Genomic DNA, 20566 nt, shown 5'->3' with positions numbered 1-20566 from the left:
ATAATTCCTTCTGTACCCTGTGATTCTTAGTTCAATCATCCTACCAGCAGTCAACCCCTAGACTAGGGGTTCCATACCTGGAGTGAGTAGGAAGTAGGTGGATGATACAGTGTGTGATTTAGTGCCCTTCTGTGATGTGATGTCAGATGTGGACCCATTTAAATGCACCAGAGCCTCCAGGTAGGAAGCTGCTCAAATTACAGAAAAATAAAAATGTCAGTTCTGAAGATCTTGATCAGAAGTTCACTGCATGTTTAAGATTTTAGTTTTTGCAAATATATCTTTTATTACTTGGAAGATCACAAATTCTGTCTACAAAATGTATGATTTATGAATGGACAATTTTGTATCTTCAAAATCTCAGTTCTGTGTACCTATCTGATGTCCTAAATTATGCATTTAAACTTAACACTCTTTCAAAGTGGTGGTATGGGAATTAGTTGCCTTGCATTGTTGATTTCCAGATCTCCACATTGCTGTAATTTCAATGATGGCCTGGTTATTTTCCCCAGGGAGATTATTTAAACTTCCGATTGTTTGCAGCTGATGCAGAGTGGACTCTGAGGATGGAGAACATAATCCTGTATTATCCAATGAGAAGGGGAAATGGCGGGAGAATAGCCTGTTCACAGAACAATATTTAAAAATGTATCAATTGCTACAGACAATCTTCATAACTATTTGAAGCTTATTTCAAAATTCTATGCAGAGAAATAACTGTAATTATTTTAATGCCTTCATTGAAGTAGTATAGAGGGAAGTGGAAAGGTTTTTGTACTATTGTTTATAATAATCTTAAGACTTTTATGTTGGACTATACCTGCCTTGTTCATGTGTATGCATAAGATCATAGGAGAAGGGGAACTGGAATTGTTTACAGGTAGCTAAATGTGATTGTGATGTCAGAATTTATTTGTACATTACGAAAGAATCTAATAAAGTGGCAATGGCAACAGTGGAGAGGTGTTTTGGTTTACTGGCAACCCTACCATGAATTCAGTAAAGTAACATATAATCCAATTTTGTTTAGCGAAGCCAAGAAATAAATTGTCTTTGATCAGGAAGGTTCTGAAAATAAATTGCATTTATTTTAGAATTGTCGACACGAGACAGCTGGTCCGTATTGTGATAGATGTCGGCCTGGGTTTTATGGAGATGCTACTCGGGGAACACCTAGTGACTGCCAACCATGCAGCTGCCCTTTACTAATTGCGACAAATAAGTAAGTATGATATAACTTAAATTGTTATCTGTAGCGCTACACAATCATTTCCTGTTCTGTAGCCCAAGTTCTACCACGTAGCATGAGTAGTGGATCTGATGCAGTAGCTGAATGTAACATGAGCAGTATTTAGAATGGAATCTCTACGGCAAGGGGTAGATCATTCAGCCACCATGCCCACAGCAGATCTCAGGTCACTTTCATTCCCCGCTCTTCCCCATGCCATGAACTTCTTTTAACTTCCTCCACTGGTTATCCAGTTCTTTTTAATAGCAACTGTTGAATCTAATTACAATTATCTTTTTCCGCCAATGGGATTCCAAATCATGTCTCCTTTTGATTCCTTTACCAAATACTTTAAATCTCCATCATCTGGCTCTTGATCTACAAATCCATGCAACTTTTCAATTTGTTTATCTCTAGATCCTTGGTCATTTGCAGACCTTTACCTCTTGACCTTCTTGCTGTACGGAGAACAAGCCCATTCCTCCTTAGTCTATCCAAGTAACCGAGGACAGTTATTGACCCATTGCACTAAGTCTTTCTGAACCCGTTCTCAGGCTCTCACAATCTTACAGCATAGTGACCTGAATTGGCACAACGTGGTAGTTGTGACTGAACCTAAACTTTATGCAAGTTCAATGTTACCTCCCTATCTTGTATTTGATGTCTTTATTAATAACTGACCATTTCCTGTATCAGTTTTAATCACTTCCTTCACCTGTGCTTATCTTCAAAGATTTGTGTATATGCAGACTCAGATCTTTTATTCCTACCCCTCCAATGGAATTGCATTGTTTTATTAAGTTCCACATTTCCTTAATCTAGGTTAAATTTCCTCTGCCTTATATCTGCACTTTCACCGTTCTCACGGAATTAAAGATGGTTATGGTGTGATGCACCATCAATAACTCTCGGAGACGGGAGGCGAACGATAGGCTTTTATTAGCAGCAAAACGGAGCACAGCATCTTGGAGACTGGGGGAGGAGCAGTGCCCCCAATCACCTTTATACAGGGGTCTGTGGGAGGAGCCACAGGAGCAGTCAGCAGAGGGGCGTGTCCAGACAGGTATATGTAGTTCACCACAGTGTGTGTGTGTGTGTGTGATGCACCATCAATAACTCACTCTGAGACGTAAGAAGTGAGGTATCGGCTTTTATTGACTGGAAGAATGAACAACACTACATCCTGGAGAAATGAGGCTGGGCATCAGGCCTCAATCGCCTTTATACAGGGGTCTGTGGGAGGAGCCACAGGAGCAGTCAGCAGAGGGGCGTGTCCAGACAGGTATACATAGTTTACCACATTCACCCCCCCTTTGTTTTAAAAGAGAGTCCCCACGGGGCGAAGTTTCTTACAAGTATATTTACAGGTTAAGTCTATCAGGCGGTCGAGTCTGTCGCTGCGATCTACGTAGCACCAGTGACGGTGGTTGTGCTGGCTCCGTCCTGACTTGAGGTGCCAGCCCGTTAGGCGTCAGTAATCCCTCATGCGTGTGTGAGGCACCCGGTATGGGAGTGTCGTGAGGAGTCTGTGTAGGGCTTGGTGTGCGCGGTGTCTCGTGGGTATATACATCGGTGGGTACGGGGTTCATAGTCACCGTGGAGTGTTCGGGGTAGGGGTCTGGTGCTCCTGTGGGCACCAAGTCACAGACGGAGGCCGTGTCCTCCCGCCCATCAGTTAAGACCACGTAGGCATACTGGGGATTCGCATGTAGTAGGTGAACCCTCTCGACCATCGGGGAGTATTTATTGCTCCTCGCATGTTTCCGGAGCAGCACTGGCCCTGGGGACGTCAGCCAAGCCGGTAGGGTGGTCCCAGTGGCAGACTTCCTGGGGAAAGAAAAGGGTCGCTCATGAGGGGTGGCATTGGTGGACGTGCATAACAGAGAGCAGATGGAGTGGAGTGCCTTGGGGAGGACCTCCTGCCAGTGAGAGACCGGCAATCTCTTTGACCTAAGGGCTAAGAGTGTGGCCTTCCACACAGTGGCATTCTCCTTCTCCATCTGTCCATTTCCCCGGGGATTATAGCTCGTGGTCCTACTAGTAGCAATGCCCCTAGCCAGCAGGTACTGGCACAGCTCGTCACTCATAAACGAGGACCCTCTATCACTGTGGATATAGCAGGGATATCCGAACAGAGTGAAGAGCTGGCGCAGGGCTTTTATGACGGACGTGGCAGTGGTATCGGGGCAGGGGATGGCAAAGGGGAACCGCGAGTACTCGTTGATTATGTTGAGAAAGTAGACATTGCGGTCGGTGGAGGGAAGGGGGCCCTTAAAGTCGACACTCAGTCGCTCAAAGGGGCAGGTGGCCTTGATAAGTTGCGCCTTGTCAGGACGGTAGAAGTGCGGTTTGCACTTAGTGCAGACTTGACAGTCCCTGGTCATCGTCCTGACTTCCTCAAGGGAGTAAGGCAGGTTCCGGGCTTTCACGAAATGGTAAAGTCGGGTGGCAAAGATCTGCATGGAGGGCGTATAGCCAGTCGAGCTGCGCGCTGGCACACGCTCCCCAGGATAGGGCATCAGGGGGCTCATTGAGCCTTCCAGGCCGGTACAGGATGTCATAGTTGTAGGTGGAGAGTTCGATTCTCCACCTCAAAATTGTATCATTTTTGATTTTGCCCCGCTGTTGGTTGCTGAACATGAACTCAACTGAGCGCTGGTCGGTCAGCAAGGTGAACTTTTTGCCGGTGAGATAGTGCCTCCAGTGCCTAATAGCTTCCACTATGGCCTGGGCTTCTTTCTCCATCGCGGAGTGCCGAATTTCAGGGCCCTGAAGTGTACGAGAGAAGAATGCTACTGGCCTTCCTGCCTGATTGAGGGTAGCAGCCAGCACGAAGTCGGAGGCGTCACTCTCTACTTGGAAGGGAATGGTCTCGTCCACCGCATGCATCGTTGCTTTGGCAGTGTCCCCTTTAATGCGGCTGAAGGCCGCGCAGGCCTCGGCTGAGAGGGGAAATGTGGTAGACTTGACCAGGGGGCGGGCCTTGTCTGCGTAATGGGGGACCCATTGGGCGTAATAGGAAAAGAAGCCCAGGCACCGTCTGAGGGCTTTGAGAGTGGTGGGAAGAGGGAGTTCTAACAGGGAGCGCATACGGTCGGGGTCAGGGCCAATGACCCCGTTCTCCACGACATACCCAAGGATAGCAAGTTGGGTGGTTCTGAACACACACTTGTCCCTGTTATAGGTGAGGTTAAGAGCTTTGGCTGCTTGGAAAAATCGTTGGAGGTTGGTGTTGTGATCCAGCCAGTCGTGACCGCAGATGGTGATGTTATCCAGATATGGGAACGTGGCCTTCAGTTGGCACTGGTCCACCATCCGGTCCATTTCCCTCTGGAAGACAGAGACACCATTCGTGACACCGAAGGGGACGCGCAGGAAGTGATAGAGCCTGCCGCCCGCCTCGAAGGCAGTGTAGGGGCGGTCCTCTGGGCGGATGGGGAGCTGATGATAAGCGGATTTCAGGTCTATGGTCGAGTACACCTTGTACTGAGCTATCTGATTGACCATATCCGTGATGTGGGGTAAGGGGTACGCGTCAAGCTGCGTGAACTTATTGATGGTCTGGCTATAGTCCACGACCATCCTATTTTTCTGCCCGGTCCAAACAACGACCACCTGGGCCCTCCAAGGACTTGTGCTTGGCTCAATGATCCCCTCCCTGAGCAGCCGCTGCACCTCTGACTGAATGAAGGCCCTGTCCCCCGCGCTGTACCTCCTGCTTTTAGTTGCCACAGGTTTACAATTGGGGGTCAGGTTGGCGAACAGCGGTGGGGGAGGGATCTTGAGGGTGGAGAGGCTGCAAGTGATGTCAGTAGCGCGGCTGTTGGCATGGTGTTGGGTGGGATGTGCGGGTAGGTGTGTGTGTGTGGTCAGTAGCGGGGTATATGACGGAGTCCCACAAAACTGAGGATTTCTGACAGTGATTGGTGGGAGGGGCCCGTCATACTCCATTGTCACTTTTCAGGTGGCTCTGGAAGTCCAGCCCCAATAGCACAGGCGCACACAGTTGAGGCATGACCAGTAACGCAAAGTCCCGATATTCTGTGCCCTGCACCACCAATGTCGCTACACAACCCCCCCCCCGGATGTCTGTGGAATGCGATCCAGAAGCCATGGTGACCCTCTGGCTTACCGGCCGTGTCACGAGTCCGCAGCGTTGCACAGTGTCCGGGTGAATAAAACTCTCAGTGCTGCCCGTGTCAAACAGGCAGCTAGTCCTGTGTCCCTCCACCAGGATGTCCATCATTGACCTTGTGAGCTGGTGTGGAGCGCTTTGGTCAAGGGTCACGGAGACCAGAGTTGCATCGCCGTCTTGGTGCCCGGTAAGCACCCATGGGTTGGAGGTGGGGCGAGGTGGCGCCAACAAAGATGGCCGCCCCCATGCCTCGCACGCGGCAGGCAGGCAAGATGGCGGTGACCAAGATGGCCGCCCCCATGCCTCGCACGTGGCGCTGCTCGACCCTGCTCATGTTTTGGACTTACAGGCCTTGGTGAAGTGGCCCTTTTTTCCGCAGCTGGAGCAGGTAGCTTCTCGGGCTGGGCAGCGATTTCGGGGGTGCTTTTCGAGTTCGCAGAAGTAACACTGCACGGACTTGCGACTGGCAGCAGCCGTGGTCGATTCACCGGCGGGTTGCGGGGACTTCACAGACTCACGACTGGCAGCAGCCGAGGTCAATTTGCCGGCGGGTTGCGGGGTCTGCAGTGTCCAAGAGGCCGGTGGGAGATTGCGTGCCTGGACAGCGTCAGCGTTGTGCAGAGCGGCCTCCAACGTGTCGGTCAGCTCGATCGCCGACTGTAAGGTAAGATCAGCGTGTTCCAGCAGCCGCTGGCGCACGTACACTGACCTGATCCCCGTAACGAAGGCGTCTCTTACTAGCAGCTCCGCATGCTGTTCCGCCGTCAGTCCCCTGCAGTCGCAGGCCCGCACAGGTGTCTGTAAGGCCCGAACAAACTCAACACTCGACTCTCCGGCCCGCTGCCGCCATGTCGCTAAGCGATGTCTCACGTAGACGGTGTTCACCGGCTGCAGGTATTGTCTTTTGAAGGCGTCCAGTGCCCCTTGGTAGGTCATCAGGTCACTGATCAGGGAGTAGACCCGCGGACTGACCCTGGAGAGGAGAACTCTGTGCATCGTGGCAGGCTCGGTCACACGAATCTCCTCCAGGTACGATTGGAAGCATGCAAGCCAAAGTTCAAAAGGGATGTTGGCTTCCGGAGATTGAGGGTCAATATCCAATCTGTCGGGTTGTAAAATGCTCTCCATGTTTTAAAATTGCTGCTAATAAAATTGATGCACCATCAATAACTCTCGGAGGCGGGAGACAAGAGATAGGCTTTTATTAGCAGGACAAACGGAGCACAGCATCTCGGAGACTGAGGGGGGAGCAATGCCTCCAATCGCCTTTATACCGGGGTCTATGGGAGGAGCCACAGGAGCAGTCAGCAGAGGGGCGTGTCCAGACAGGTATACAGTGTGAAAGAAGGCCATTTGGCCTAGGTAGCTTGTACTAGCTGTTTTATATTAGACCAATATAGGCCGTTTCACTCCTGCTTTCCCCCTCCCCAACTTCAGCCGCAGTGCAAGTTCTGTTAGTAATCTCTTAAAACTGGCTATTGAGTTATTAGGTATGTTTTGCCTTTACCCATTCTGCGCCATTTTTACACTTGCTCAATCTCTCCATGATTATTGTTTTGAGAATTTACCCTCATCATCAAGATTAAGCAGGCTCTTCTGTGGTTATTGAGTTCATATAAACATCTTCTTGAACCAAACTTAGTCCTTTATTATTTTTCTTACGTTACACCACACGTTTTGCAGTTGCTCTGACATTTATGTCATCTGAAAAATTACCATGTTTTGGAAAATAAATCATGTAAATGTACTTAGGAAACATCATAATTTAAGTCTGCCTGTTAAGAAAATATCTGAAAGCACCACATAATATTAAATTAATGTTCTGAAATCACTGAAAATGCAAATTGAGGAATGGTATGTGAGTGGCATTTGTACTGTATGTTTTCAAATATTGTCCGGTTTACTAAAATCACTTTTTTCAAGGTTCTTGGAATTCAGATGCTGATTTAATGTTTTGTTTGCTGCAGCATGAATCGTTGTGCAAACCCTCAACTTAAAACCAAGATGACAGTGAATAACTTGTTGATTAAATACATGACCTTTAATTAAAAAAAGAATATTACATCTTTTATTCTACTTTTAAAAAAAAAAAAGAAAAATGAAGCTTCATGGCTTCAGAATGTAATGTATATCTAACAGGAAAACATTACTTGCAGCACCTTCCAGAATACTTCAGGGCGTACATAATCATAGATATTCTCATGGAACTGGATCCTAAACTACCAGAAAAAAATCCAGTAACTTATTTTTATAATACTGCAGTTGAATTGTAACTCAGTGGTGCTGATAGCTGACACCTTAATTATTATAAATTTAATTTAATACATTTACAGTTTTCTACCCATCTGTGAAATAAATGGAGATGAAATGTGGACAGTTTCTATTGCAGTAGAACTGACTGTAGCACAGACTTATGATTAGCTTGTAAATAGATTTTTTTTAAAGTATTTGAATTAACTCAGTGTAAATGTCACTATTAGGGTCTTGGTGTACCTAACCTTTTTTATGCCACAGAACAATACCATTAAGGGGTTTCTCTTCGTCCCAGCACCTTTCTTCCTTCAAACTATTTTTCTAATAATGCAATTGTATTTTTTGTGGTTCTTTTGTAAATACTAATTTTAAGAGATTCGTGAAATCGACTGCCATTCCTTTATATTTCTTCTCTGTTATTCCATCAAATTATTGTAATGAGCTGGCCGAAGTTTGATTTTCAGAATTTGTCGACAGTAGATTAAACTGGTTTAACTGGGATTTCTCAAATTCCCTTCCGCTTTAGTTCAGTAATAAAGAGTTTATTGTTCTTTTACCAAGTTACGGTATGCAAATAGGGGACAGTGTGTGTAAATTCACAACATGCCATTGACCAACAATTTTTCAGGAGAAATTATTTCACAATTCTCTGACATAATTTTCCTTAGGATTTTCAAGCACACTAGCCTGAGCTGCCTATTTTATTCTGGCTTCTCTTTTGTTATTTCAAAAATAAAATTTATTCATTAAAACTTGAACTACAAAGCAATACATGTCTTTTAGATTTCTCACAGATATAAAACATCAGGTATTTTATTTTACTCTGCCAGATTCAAATAATTTCTTTAGAAAAGAAAATCTTTAAAGAGCCTGTATAATTATAGTGTTCAACTTTCAAAGTGTCTATTTTTTCATCAAAGTAAATCAGTGTTTTTAATATTCTTGCTATTTTCTCACCCTGTACTACAAACTATTTTTCTTCACTTTTCAAAGTTCAAAATCAATTTATTATCAAAATATATTCTATGTCACCATATACAACCCTGAGATTCATTTTCTTCTGGGCGTTCCCAGTGACCACAAGAAACACAATAGCATCAATGAAAGACCCCACCCAACAGGATGGGCAATCAGCCAATGTGCAAAAAAACCATCAAACTCTGCAAATACAAAATGAAAGAGAAAGAATTAATAATAATAATAATAATAGTAATAAATAAATGAGCAATAAACATTGAGAACATGAGATGAGGAGTCCTTGAAAATATGTCCAGTTCAGTGTTGGGGCGAGTGAAGTTATCCCCTCTGGTTCAAGAGAGTAACTGTCTCTGACCTCAATAGTGTGGGTCTTGAGGCTCTTGTACTTTCTTCCTGATGGCAGCAGTGAGAAGAGAGCATAGCCTGGGTGGTGGGTGTGGTGAACTACATATACCTGTCTGGACACGCCCCCCCCCCCCCCGCTGACTGCTCCTGTGGCTCCTCCCACAGACCATGGCTCCTCCCACAGACCCCGGTATAAAGGCAATTGAGGTCTGAGCCCGGCCTCTCTGTCTCCAGGATGTAGTATGGTGGTCAACCACTGCTTGTTCCTTCTTCCAGTCAATAAAAGCCAATATCTCGCCTCACGTCTTGGAGAGTTATTGATGGTGCATCAGTGGGGGTCCCTGCTTTCCTGTGACAGCGCTCCATGTAGATGTGCTCAGTGGTAAGGAGGGCTGTACTCGTGATGAACTGGGTTGAGTCTGTTACTTTTCGTTGGCTTTTCCATACAAGGGCATTGGTGCTTCCGTGACGCAACTAGTCAATATACTCTCTGCTACACATCTGTAGAAGTTTGTCAGAATTTCAGATGACATGCTGAATCATCAAGATTAAAGTAGAGGTGACACCCTGCTTTCCTTGTAATGACACTTACATGCTGGACCCAGCACAGGTCCTCTGAAGTAACACTGTGTAATTTAAAGTTGCTAACCCTCTCCACCTCTGATCCTCCGATGAGGACTGGCTCATTGACCTCTGGTTTCCTCCTCCTGAACTCAATAATCAACTCTTGGTCTTGCTGACATTGAGTGTGAGGTTGTTGCTGTGACACCACTCAGTCAGATTTTCAATCCCACTCCTATATGCTGATTCATCACCACCCTTGATTCGGCCTGTGACAGCAGTATCGTTGCCAAACTTAAATATGGCATCAGAGCTGTCCTAAGTATAAACGGAGTAGAACAGGGGCTAAGCACACAGCTTTGTTGTGCACCCATGCCGAGAGAGATAGATCATTTTTCAACATACTTAGATCAGACCTTAGTTTGCAAAACCTATCAATTATGCTTCAATATTTTGCTATATTTTCCATGTATGAGCTTTACTCTTGTAAACTTCTCCTATATTCTTAAAACGCTTCTGGAAGTTCAATTTTAATTACCTGCTCTGTAGGATAAACAATTTGTCCCACGGTCCTTTTGATATTTTCATAAGACTCCTTGTCAATGCACAAAAGCAAAAACAAATGGCTGTATAAATATAGAAGAACAGAACATCGAAATTACTTCATTATCATTCATGTATAGTCATTCTGATTTAATAGGATTTTAAAAAATGTTTTCACAGGCGTGGCAGATGTCTTTTTGGAGTAGGAGCAAATACTATATCCTGACATTTGAGTTAGCTACAGCTTCATGATTATAGCTGGATACAATACTTTAGCAACCTTAATGGCAAAGGAGAGCAGCTGTACATTCCTTATTTATATGGGGCAGAGTTACCAGCTACAGAGAATTTAAGGCTGAAATACCGTTCAGTTGCTGCCATTCTTGTGTACTCTGTGTTGGCTGAAATAGCCATTCCACTGTGTTGTTGGAATGAGATCCCTGCACTATCTTTGGTGCCGGAAAGAAAAAATAGTTTTCATCAGTTGCACGGTGAGATTTCGGTGAAGAACGTTCAGTGATGAAGCTAATACAATTTTCTTTGGTTTATCTTTTTGTGTCCGTGTCTACATCTGCTCACCATGAACAACATAGCTTTAGTCCGACCTGCCACTTGGATTCCAGGGGAGAGATAATATGTGATCAATGTCTTCCCGGTTATACAGGGCCAAGATGCGATAGGTAAGATGTCTCTGGTCTTTTTACCTCAAACTCTAAGCAGCAGAAAATATACAATGTCACTATCTTGGATTCTGATTGTTGTAGATCAGAAATTAAATTACTGAACTGGGTGTCTGTTTGCTGTGAGTATTTCATAAGATTATCACAGAACTGGTAACCTGGTATCAGGAGCTATTAAAAATTTTGCAGGCAAAAAATAAAGTCAAACCTGAAATTATTGCTATGGATAAGTTGTTTAGCAATTCAGCTTCTTGTACGGATTACAGTCTACCACTTTGTTCGGAAAGTATATTTATTAATATTGCTATTTCTTTACAAACATGTTTAATATATATACCATCTTGTGTGCTTATGTGTTCTCCCAAATTTCATAATACTTTAATAATAGCACACCATTTTATGAACTGTGTTATACGTTATGGTGTAATCTCATAGAAACAAGAAGCCTTCAAAATACTGAAAATCTTTCCTGGAATTTGAGACGTACATAAGTTATCTAACTGAAGGTCAAACAACATGTAAAAATCTCCTTTAATGCCGCATGTAGCTGAATTTTCCAACTAATTTGAAATAAAATTAATTTATTTGACTTCACTTTTGAATATTTAACCCAAAACCTTAGGAGAACTTAACTTCCAATGATTGCTAAAAATCTGCTTGTACTTTCAAGAAAAACAATTGATTTGTACTGATGCATGAACTGTTCCACCTAAGAAAATGTTCAAGCCTCTTGCACCCATTGAAAATTAATATTGTGAAATATCAATGATTTCTGTCTATTAATTTTTGATCTTGGTAATGAAAATGTCGAGGTTCTGATTCCACAATGGAACACAATAATCAATTTGTGAAAGTGAGTTTTAGCTTGCCAGCAAGTCAGGAACACAATTTAATTGAAGGCAGAAGTTGGGAAATTGATAGGGTGAAGAAGATGTGGCACAGAATATAAATGTTAGATTGTTATGTTGCAACTGCTTTGGATACACTCGGAGTCTGCTGTGCAATTCTGGTTAACGCATTATAGGATTGTCACAATTGCCCTGGAGAGGGTGCAGAGGAGAATCAACAGAATATTGCCTGGGCCCGTGAACAATAATTATGGGAAGAGATTGGATAGGCTAGGCTTATTTTATGGAGAGGAGTCTGAAGGGTGAGCTGACAGAAGTATATAAGATCAAGAGAAGTGTATATATAGGGTAAATGTCAGAATCTTTTTTATGTTGGGTGTATCAAAGTTAGGAGGGTAGAGGTTTATGGTGGGAGGAAGAAGTTTTACAAGGGATCTGAGTGTTTTTTTTTATACAGTGAGTGAAAATCATTATTAGAGGAGGTGGTAGAATAAGAAACAATTACTACATTTAAGAAAGATTTAAACAGATACTTTTATAGGCAAGGCATAGAAATATATGGTCCTAGTGTAGGAAAATAGGATTAGTATAAATTGGCTAAAGGTCAGCATGGATTTACTGGGGCCAAATGGCCAGTTTCTGTGCTGTATGACTTTATGACTCTATTTTTGGGAAGTGATTCATTTAAAGGGATTGCTTTGACATTATACAGCTCATGTAAAGGGGAAAAAAAGCATGTTATATTGGGAATGTCTGCAAGTGTTCTGGTTGAAGGAGACACCTGTCATTACACATCACTATAGTAATGTGCTATTCTTGCCAAACTAATCAGACCAGACAGTAGGAGAACTACAGAATCAATATAGTTTGTATTTGTTTTAAGAAGCAAAAAGTGAATTAGTTCCAAATGAGAACATGCAACAGAGCTGTAAAGATGGTGACTGAAAAAAACCCAGAAGTGTTTCTACTGGCCATTAAAAATTACTAGTACGAAATTTTATAAGCTGGTTGAAATATATCAGGGTCTATTCATAGATGAATATATTTTGGTCTGCTATTTGATAGTTGCAGATAAACTTAGTATAGCATCAAATATAATTTGTAATATTTTTATTCATCTGAAAATTTTTAAATCCCCTATAGTAGTTTCCTCTTCCTTCAATCTTCCATTTATTTTTAGGCAGTTAATAAGGCTTCTAAACATAAAATTTATTAAAAAAAACACAAAATAACATTTTACATTGAACTAAAAATCTGATCAGTGGTTTGGAACAATAAAATGCAGACTTTGAAAATGTGAAAATAAATCTTTGCTGGTGATACCTAGATCCTGAAAAACAAATGAATGAAAGAAAACAAACTTATTCAATATTAATATTGTCTGCTCATCACAAAACTCAGGATTGCCTGTTCTAATCAAAGGCTCTTGTATTTCATATTAATTATATATCTTCTCATCTTCTACCCTACAACCAATGGAACAGTGTGGCCGAACTTTTATAAGATTGTGATAATCAGCTGTTGTGTTCAGTGGAAATATACATATGTCAGCTTGTGGGTTTTCCTCTAATTTTCCGTATAAACTGTGGTATACGGTGATTATAAAAAGTATTCACCCCCTTGGAAGTTTTCATATTTTATTGTTTTACAACAATGAATCACAGTGGGTTTAATTTGGCTTCTTTTGACACTGATCAACAGAAGAGAAACTCTTTTCTGTCAAAGTGAAAACAGATGTCTACAAAGTCAAAGGGAAACAGGGAATCCAGGGAATGGAGAACCAAGGCTATGAATATATTAAACCACATGGATAAGAGTTTTAAAAACGAGTCATTTAACCCAGTGACAGGCTGCTGACACAGTATGACGTAGGATTGCATTTGATTGTGCAGTTCTGGATGAGCTGAAGCTTACTAAGAGAGGAAGATGGGAAAATCTATTGAAAGAGCAATGCATTGGTTGAATCTTGTCAAAACTATTGATGACGATTTCAATGTTGAATTCACTGAGGAGAATGGCAGTTTTGAAAAAAGTGACCTGTATAAATTTTTGTCAGCACACCCGTCACAAGCAAGGCTAGAATACACCGCCTTCCTCATGGAAAGATGATGGTCAGCCATTTGGTGAGGAAACGTGTGTAAGTGTATTGAAGGGAGTTCAGGTGTTTGATCTAGAGATGAATGAAAGGTAATATATTTCCAATTAAGCTACACCTTTGGATATTAACTGCTGTGTTATTCTTCTGGATGGTGGAGTTTATAGATTGGCAAGACGTTGACAAAGAAACCTTTGAAAGTTACTGCAGTGTCTTTTGTGTGTGGTAAACAAGGCAACGTAACTTCATTGGACATGTGATTAGTAAAGAGGAGTTAGAATGCACGGTTATTATGGGAAAGATTGAAGGGAAGGAAGCAAAGACAAATGATGATGGAGACAGCAGCCAGAGAACTGGAAATGAATACCAATGAATTGATCCACTTGACCCAAAAGAGGAGTGTGTGGACCGTGACAGTCAAAGCTCAAGTTGGGCATGGCACCTGATGATGATGATGATGAAACATTGCAACCACACTGTGTCAGTGGTGGAGGGAAAGTTGGTGTTGCAGATGCTGAATGGTGATCAGCTATTAAGAATAATTTGAATATAAAATCACAAGACAATGTTTTTTGTGTTCCATTACTTGTGATGGAAGCCTCATTTCTGTACAGTTTAGTAAAAATAATAGCAAAGCATAATGCTGTATCAGCTTTTCATGAACTATTTTATTAATGACATTATTTGTGAAATTTTGTTAACTAGAGCACATCTAACCATCTGTGACAGTAATAATTTACAAATATGTGATATAACAATATACAAATATTTGCCAACATTCTAAGTGGGAGCTCTACACTGCTGCTGCAAGTAATTATGTTTACTATATACTTTAATAAATTTTATCCTGCTGGTTACACATCTTCAAAACTTGCCTTGTCCCTCTTCATTCTTATGGTTCTCCCTTTTCTATCAGTGAACTTCAGCCATCCAGCACTCTAAGTTTACCTCCCCAAATTCTACAACTTTCTTTTTTCCTTCCATGTCTTTCAAGCTGGCTTTTCATCAAACTAATCAATGTCCATTGAGTTAGCTTTGTTAAAGTAGAGAAATAATTCAGTCACCATTTTTTGGATGCTGAAGAGCCCAGAAGTTTCTGATATATCTTTAAAACAATGCAGCCTGGGTTTCCAGGATGATCTGTCCGCCAGAGAAAGCAGGATCTCCCAGTGGCCACACACTTTAATTCCACGTCCCATTCCCATTCTGATATGTCTATCCATGGCCTCCTCTACTGTCAAGATGAAGCCACACTCAGGTTGGAGGAACAGCACCTGATATTCCGTCTGGGTAGCCTCCGACCTGATGGCATGAACATTCATTTCTCTAAATTCCATTAATGTCCCTCCTCCCCTTCTTACCCCATCCCTTATTTATTTATTATCCCCCTTTTTTCTCTCTCTGCCCCTCTCACAATCACTCCTTGCCTGTTCTCTATCTCCCTCTGGTGCTCCCCTCCCCCTTTCTTTCTCCCTAGGCCTCCCGTCCCATGATCCTCTCCCTTCTCCAGCTGTATATCCCTTTTGCCAATCAACTTTCCAACTCTTAGCTTCATCCCTCTCCCTCCAGTCTTCTCCTATCATTTCACATTTCCCCCCTCCCTCCACTACTTTCAAATCTCTTACTATCTTTTCTTTCAGTTAGTCCTGACGAAGGGTCTTGGCCTGAAATGTCGACTGTACTCCTTCCTATAGATGTTGCCTGGCCTGCTGTGTTCCACCAGCATTTGTGTGTGTTGTAGCTGAAATAATATTGTTATGGCATAACATGAGGAAATCTGCAGATGCTGGAAATTCAGGCAACACACACAAAATGCTGGTGGAACACAGCAGGCCAGGCAGCATCTATAGGAAGAAGTACAGTTGGCGTTTCAGGCTGAGACCTTTCGTCGTAAGGCATAAGCCAGTTTCATTGTGTAATTTATCTTTAAACTATGTTTTTATTAACCAGATGCTCTGACGGGTACTTTGGACACCCCAGTAACCCAGGTGGCTCATGCCAGCCCTGCCAGTGCAATGGTAATCTTGATCTGTCAGCACCTGGCAGCTGCGATACATTGACAGGAGAATGTCTACGATGCATTGAGGGATTTAGCGGTCGGTTTTGCGATGAATGCGCTGATGGATTCTTCGGGGAAGCTGTTATAAACCGGAGTTGCCAACGTAAGTGTTCTATATTTTTCATTTGGTACATAATTCTTAAAGTTGACAACTGGAAACAATAGACAGAGGCTTTGTATGCAGTGCATAGTAAAGTGATTTTTGGTCTTTTGGGAAGCATTTAAAGTGGTAATAGATGGATAGATACCTTATTGATCCCAAAGGAAATTACACTGTCTCGGTAGCATTCCAGGTGCACAGATATACAAGAATAAGAAGAGAAGTAAGAAAGAATTTAAAAAAAATAAATTACCTTAAAAATAAGATGTACAAGACTTACAAGTCAAACATTTCAAGATTTACAAGTTTGCACTGATAAATAAGATCGTAGTGCAGGGATTATGGTAATATTATACCATCTGTCATCCAGGTGCACCCCCGGGTACTTGTAGATCCTCACCACATCCACGTCCTCACCATCAGTAGTAACAGGGAGCAGTACAGGCTTAATCTTCCTGAAGTCCATCTCCATCTCCTCTGTCTTACTGATGTTGAGATGCTGATAATTCAGCTTGCATCATTTGACAAAACCTCCACCAGGGTGCTGTATTCATCCTCCCATCCCCCCTTTATACACTCATCTATCGCTGAGTCAGCAGAGAATTTCTGTAGCTGACATGACCTGGTGTTGTATCTAAAATCCGAGGCCTGCAGGGTAAACAGGAAGGAAGCCTGTGGGGCCCCAGTGCTGCTAATAGCCACGTCTGACACACAGCTCTGAAGCCGTACAAACTGTGGTCTGCCTGTCAGGTAGTCCATTATCCAGATTACAATGGAAGTGCCAGCCTGCATTGAACAGAGCCTTTCCCCCCCCCCCCCAAAAATGAGGGCTGTATGGTATTGAAGGCACTTGAGAAATCAAAAACCATGATCCTCACAGGGCTGCCCTGCTATTCCAAACAGGAGTAGGCTCTGTTCAGCAGGTAGATCGCCGACTACAATGTGCTCCTCGTAGGCAAGCTGCAGGGGATTGACACTGATCTGTCCAGGGGTCGGGGTGAGTCAGGACCAGCCTCTTCGTGATGTGTGAGGTCAGTGCCACTGGACAGTAGTCATTCAAGACTTTAAGTTGGGACCACACATTTGAGACCCTTTCTGGGCAGAGACTCAGATTGAATATACACCGGAGAACTCCACATGGCTGCTCGGCACACTCCTTCAGGACCCTGGGGTTCTTACCACCCGGTCCCAAAGCGTTGCCGTGTCGGAATTTCCCCACAGCCCTTCTCACCTGCTCAGTAGTGAAGGTGAGTCCATGATGACTGGGGAGTTGGAAGGTGGGGGCTGGGGGAGATCAAGATCAGAACAATAGCAGTTGATATGTGGAGGTGTGGATGGTAGGTGCAGGGGAATGTTCATCTATGTGTTGAACTGGAGTGGGGGGTGGTGGAGGGAGGAGGGGAGGTGTTGGTGCTGAGGGAGCATTTGGTGCCTGGGCACCTGGACTAGAGTGCTGAGGGGGAACGTGAACAGAGGGGCAATTGTCAAATCTATTAAAGAATTGGTTTAACTCATTAGCCCATTCACGGCTGCATTCTGAGGCTCTACAGCTAGGCTGATTGAAGCCAGTGATGTTCTAATAGTTTTGAAATGCAATAGTTTCGAATGTTGAAAGTTTCCATAGAACCTTACAGCACAGTACAAGCCCTTCAGCCCACAATGTTGTGCCGACCATTTAACTGACTCTAAGATCAGTCTAACCTTTCCTTCCCACATAGCTGTCCATTTTTCTGAATTGGGAGTATTTTTCGTTATGAACGTAGGAAGGGTTGAGAACACAGCAGGGTATGAAAACCTCACAGTGAGGCATTAAGATCACAACATCATTGGAATGGGGGCTAATGTGAGTCACTGAGATGTGAGGTCATTGGGGTTTGGGATGAGTTAGCTTGTGGGGAGCAGTGGACAATTTCATTGCAGAACATGGAATACAGAGCATTGGACCACAGCACAGGCCACTCAGCCACAGTGAAGTAAAATCTGAGTGCATGAAGGTTTAACAATGACCTTTCACCCATAGAAGTAAGTTGTATACTTTGAGCAAGGACAAGAAGGAATTGAATTGAGGCGGTTTTCTTGCTTCTTGGACTACGGAAAGCCACCTTGATTGTAACGGCCCATCAAAGGTGGGAGTTCGCTAAAGTATCTCTCATCAATATAGTAAATGAGTTACCCTTTTTAAAAAATTGTTTGCGACCTCAGCAGCAGAAACAGACACAGAACTTTTTTGTAAAGTCCTAGGCATTTCATCTTTACTCATTACTTTTAATTTCTTAACATGCAAGGCCCTTCTTGCTAGCTTGTTCCCATGTGCTTTTATTCACTGTTAATTGAATCCCATCACTTGCTGATTTCTAAGCTGCCTGCCGAGAATACTTTCAGAATTTTAAAACTCATTGTCTAATAAGATCTTCAACATCAGTCACTGGTCGTGGATAGATCATGGTTTCTCTTGGAGTTTATATTTCTCAGTAATATGCATACTCACTGAGAACCATTAAATATTTCTTTAAATGTTAATCCAGTTTTCCAGTCTCCCTTAATTAACATACCCTCTGCCAACATATAAAATGCTTTAAGTTTGCAATCATAAGAGAATCATGATACATTTAGCTATGTCAATCTTACTGTAAATTAATACTACTTTACAACTCTCACCAAAAGAATCCTTTGCTGCAAGGTTATGAATTAACTGAATCTCATTATGTTCCAAAATAGTCTGATTTCTGCCCTGCTTCACCATGTATTTCGTTTTCATCATAACACAGGAGCCACTCAGCATGTCAGGTTCATGCTAGTTTCTAACGTAAGCACATCCAAAGAGTCATTATTATTTCCCATTACTCCTACTCATTTCTCTTTCTCCATATTTCCTTGTGGCATTGCAGCTAATGAGTTCCTCATTCCTTGATGAATGGTTTCATCTATCAGAATAGCTACCACTAGCTCATACAGTAATTTGTTATCTGTTATGACTATCTAATCCTACGCCCATCCTCTGGCTCTGCTCCTTCACACTGGCCACTGCATTCCCAAAGTAAACAGCTTTGGCATTCAGCTCTATAAGCATTCATTTGAAAGGTTGGCATGGCTAGTGAAGTGGTCAGCACAACACTTTACGGTGCAGGCGACCCAGGTTCAATTCCCACCGCTGCCTGTAAGTAGTTTGTACATTCTCCCCGTGACGGCCTGGGCTTCCTTTGAATGCCCTGGTTTCCTCCCACAGTCCAATGACATGCTGCTTAGTAGGTTAACTGGTCATTGTAAATTGTCCCATGATTCAGCTACTGTTAAATCAGGGGTTGCTGGGCGCTGTGGTTCTAAGGCCGCAAGGGCCTAACTGCACTGTATCGCAATTTTTAAAAAAAATTTGTTTTGCAGTTGCTCAGGGATGCAGTAGTTATGGTTTAAACACTTAAAAAGATTAAGTTGTTAAATGATGTCATGAAGGTAACTAAAAATTGACATGTAAATAACTTGAAGAAGGGTGCAAATAATGTTATGCAATTATGGACATGATATTTTATTTTCTGTTCCCTGGCAATGGCTCCCCTTTGATTCTTCAACCACTTATCTAAACTAAGAGGTTATTTACTGCAGGGGGTTTAACCAGCCAGCATGATTTTGGTGGAAGGAAACTGAAATGCCTGGTAGAAACCCGTACAGTCACAGTGAGAACTCCACACAGACGGCATCTAAGGTTAGAATTGAACCCAGGGCTCTGGAGCTGTAAGGGAGAAATACCAACTACTGTGTCACCCATATGAAATTCTCCTCATTCTGTTTGGACAATCTGATTTTCCTCATCTACAAAATTTCCTTCGTCATGTTTATTATTCTAACTTTGCAGGTTCCCCATTCTTTGATGAATGAATTTATCTATCAGAATATGTGTCAGCTGTGTTTCCTTACCAGTTATCACCATCTAAACCTATTTTACTTTCTAATTATCCCAGCCAAAGCAATTTCTCATGATCTCCCTTAATTAATCCAGTGTTTAAAGCATCTCTAACACATCAGTACTTTTTTATTTTGCTATTCTTTAAAAGCATCTTCTTCCCTGGAATACTTTAGTTTCTTCTCTTGAACACCATACAACCAAGTCTCCATTCCATAGAATCCTTAAACGTTGCAGCACTGAAAGAGACCGTTCTGCCCAATGTGTCCATGCCTGCTTAAAAATTGACTCCAGCTTTATCCCACTCACCAGATTTTGGTCCTGGAAGTTTATGGCTCTCAAAATGGTAACCCTATAGGTTTTTGCAAATAAAGTGGCATGAGGTGTTTTCTCTACAAGAAAGACTGTAAGTGGTAAAAGTCCTTTACGTAATTGGGTCATCACGTCAGACCAGCCTGTTAAAGTGAAACCCAACTCTATGTCAGTTGTTGTGAATTACGTACATTTCCACCAATTACGTTACCCCACACAGGTCCCCCACCCCCCCCAAATTCACTAAAACTGGCATTGTGAGCCGGTCCAGAGCTTAGACGAGCTGCCCAACTCAGTTCCCATGTTCCATGGGTGGAAGATCAGCAGGTGCTTCTGGTTTAACTAGAGCTGCATTGACATGCTCATGGTCATGTCATGACAGCAAGGGCATGGTAGTGGAATCCTCCACATCTTTGCGGACCAGTTTTAGGGTTAGGGTTACCAAAACATATTCACAGACCGACAGAGTTTGTTTCACAGAATTAGTTAGTAGTCTGGTTTGCATGCTTATGTTGGAGGACTTGCTGATTG

At 42.9% G+C, this 20566-nt stretch overlaps 1 protein-coding gene across 2 annotated transcripts in view; it reads left to right on the top strand.

Moving 5' to 3' along the window:
* lama2 (laminin, alpha 2) overlaps positions 1–20566 on the top strand; it is a 374730-nt gene that overhangs the window by 186609 nt on the left and 167555 nt on the right. For both annotated transcript variants that reach the window (XM_073057306.1, XM_073057305.1), the window contains exons 17-19: positions 1095–1222; positions 10637–10723; positions 15617–15828. In XM_073057306.1, coding sequence (XP_072913407.1) covers positions 1095–1222; positions 10637–10723; positions 15617–15828 — 427 coding nt within the window. The remainder of the gene's footprint in view (positions 1–1094; positions 1223–10636; positions 10724–15616; positions 15829–20566) is intronic.

The sequence above is a fragment of the Hemitrygon akajei genome, chromosome 9, assembly GCF_048418815.1.
Source record: "Hemitrygon akajei chromosome 9, sHemAka1.3, whole genome shotgun sequence".
NCBI lineage: Eukaryota > Metazoa > Chordata > Chondrichthyes > Myliobatiformes > Dasyatidae > Hemitrygon > Hemitrygon akajei.
The sequence above is the reverse complement of the archived record's forward strand: the minus strand, read 5'-3'. Positions and strand labels throughout refer to the sequence as shown.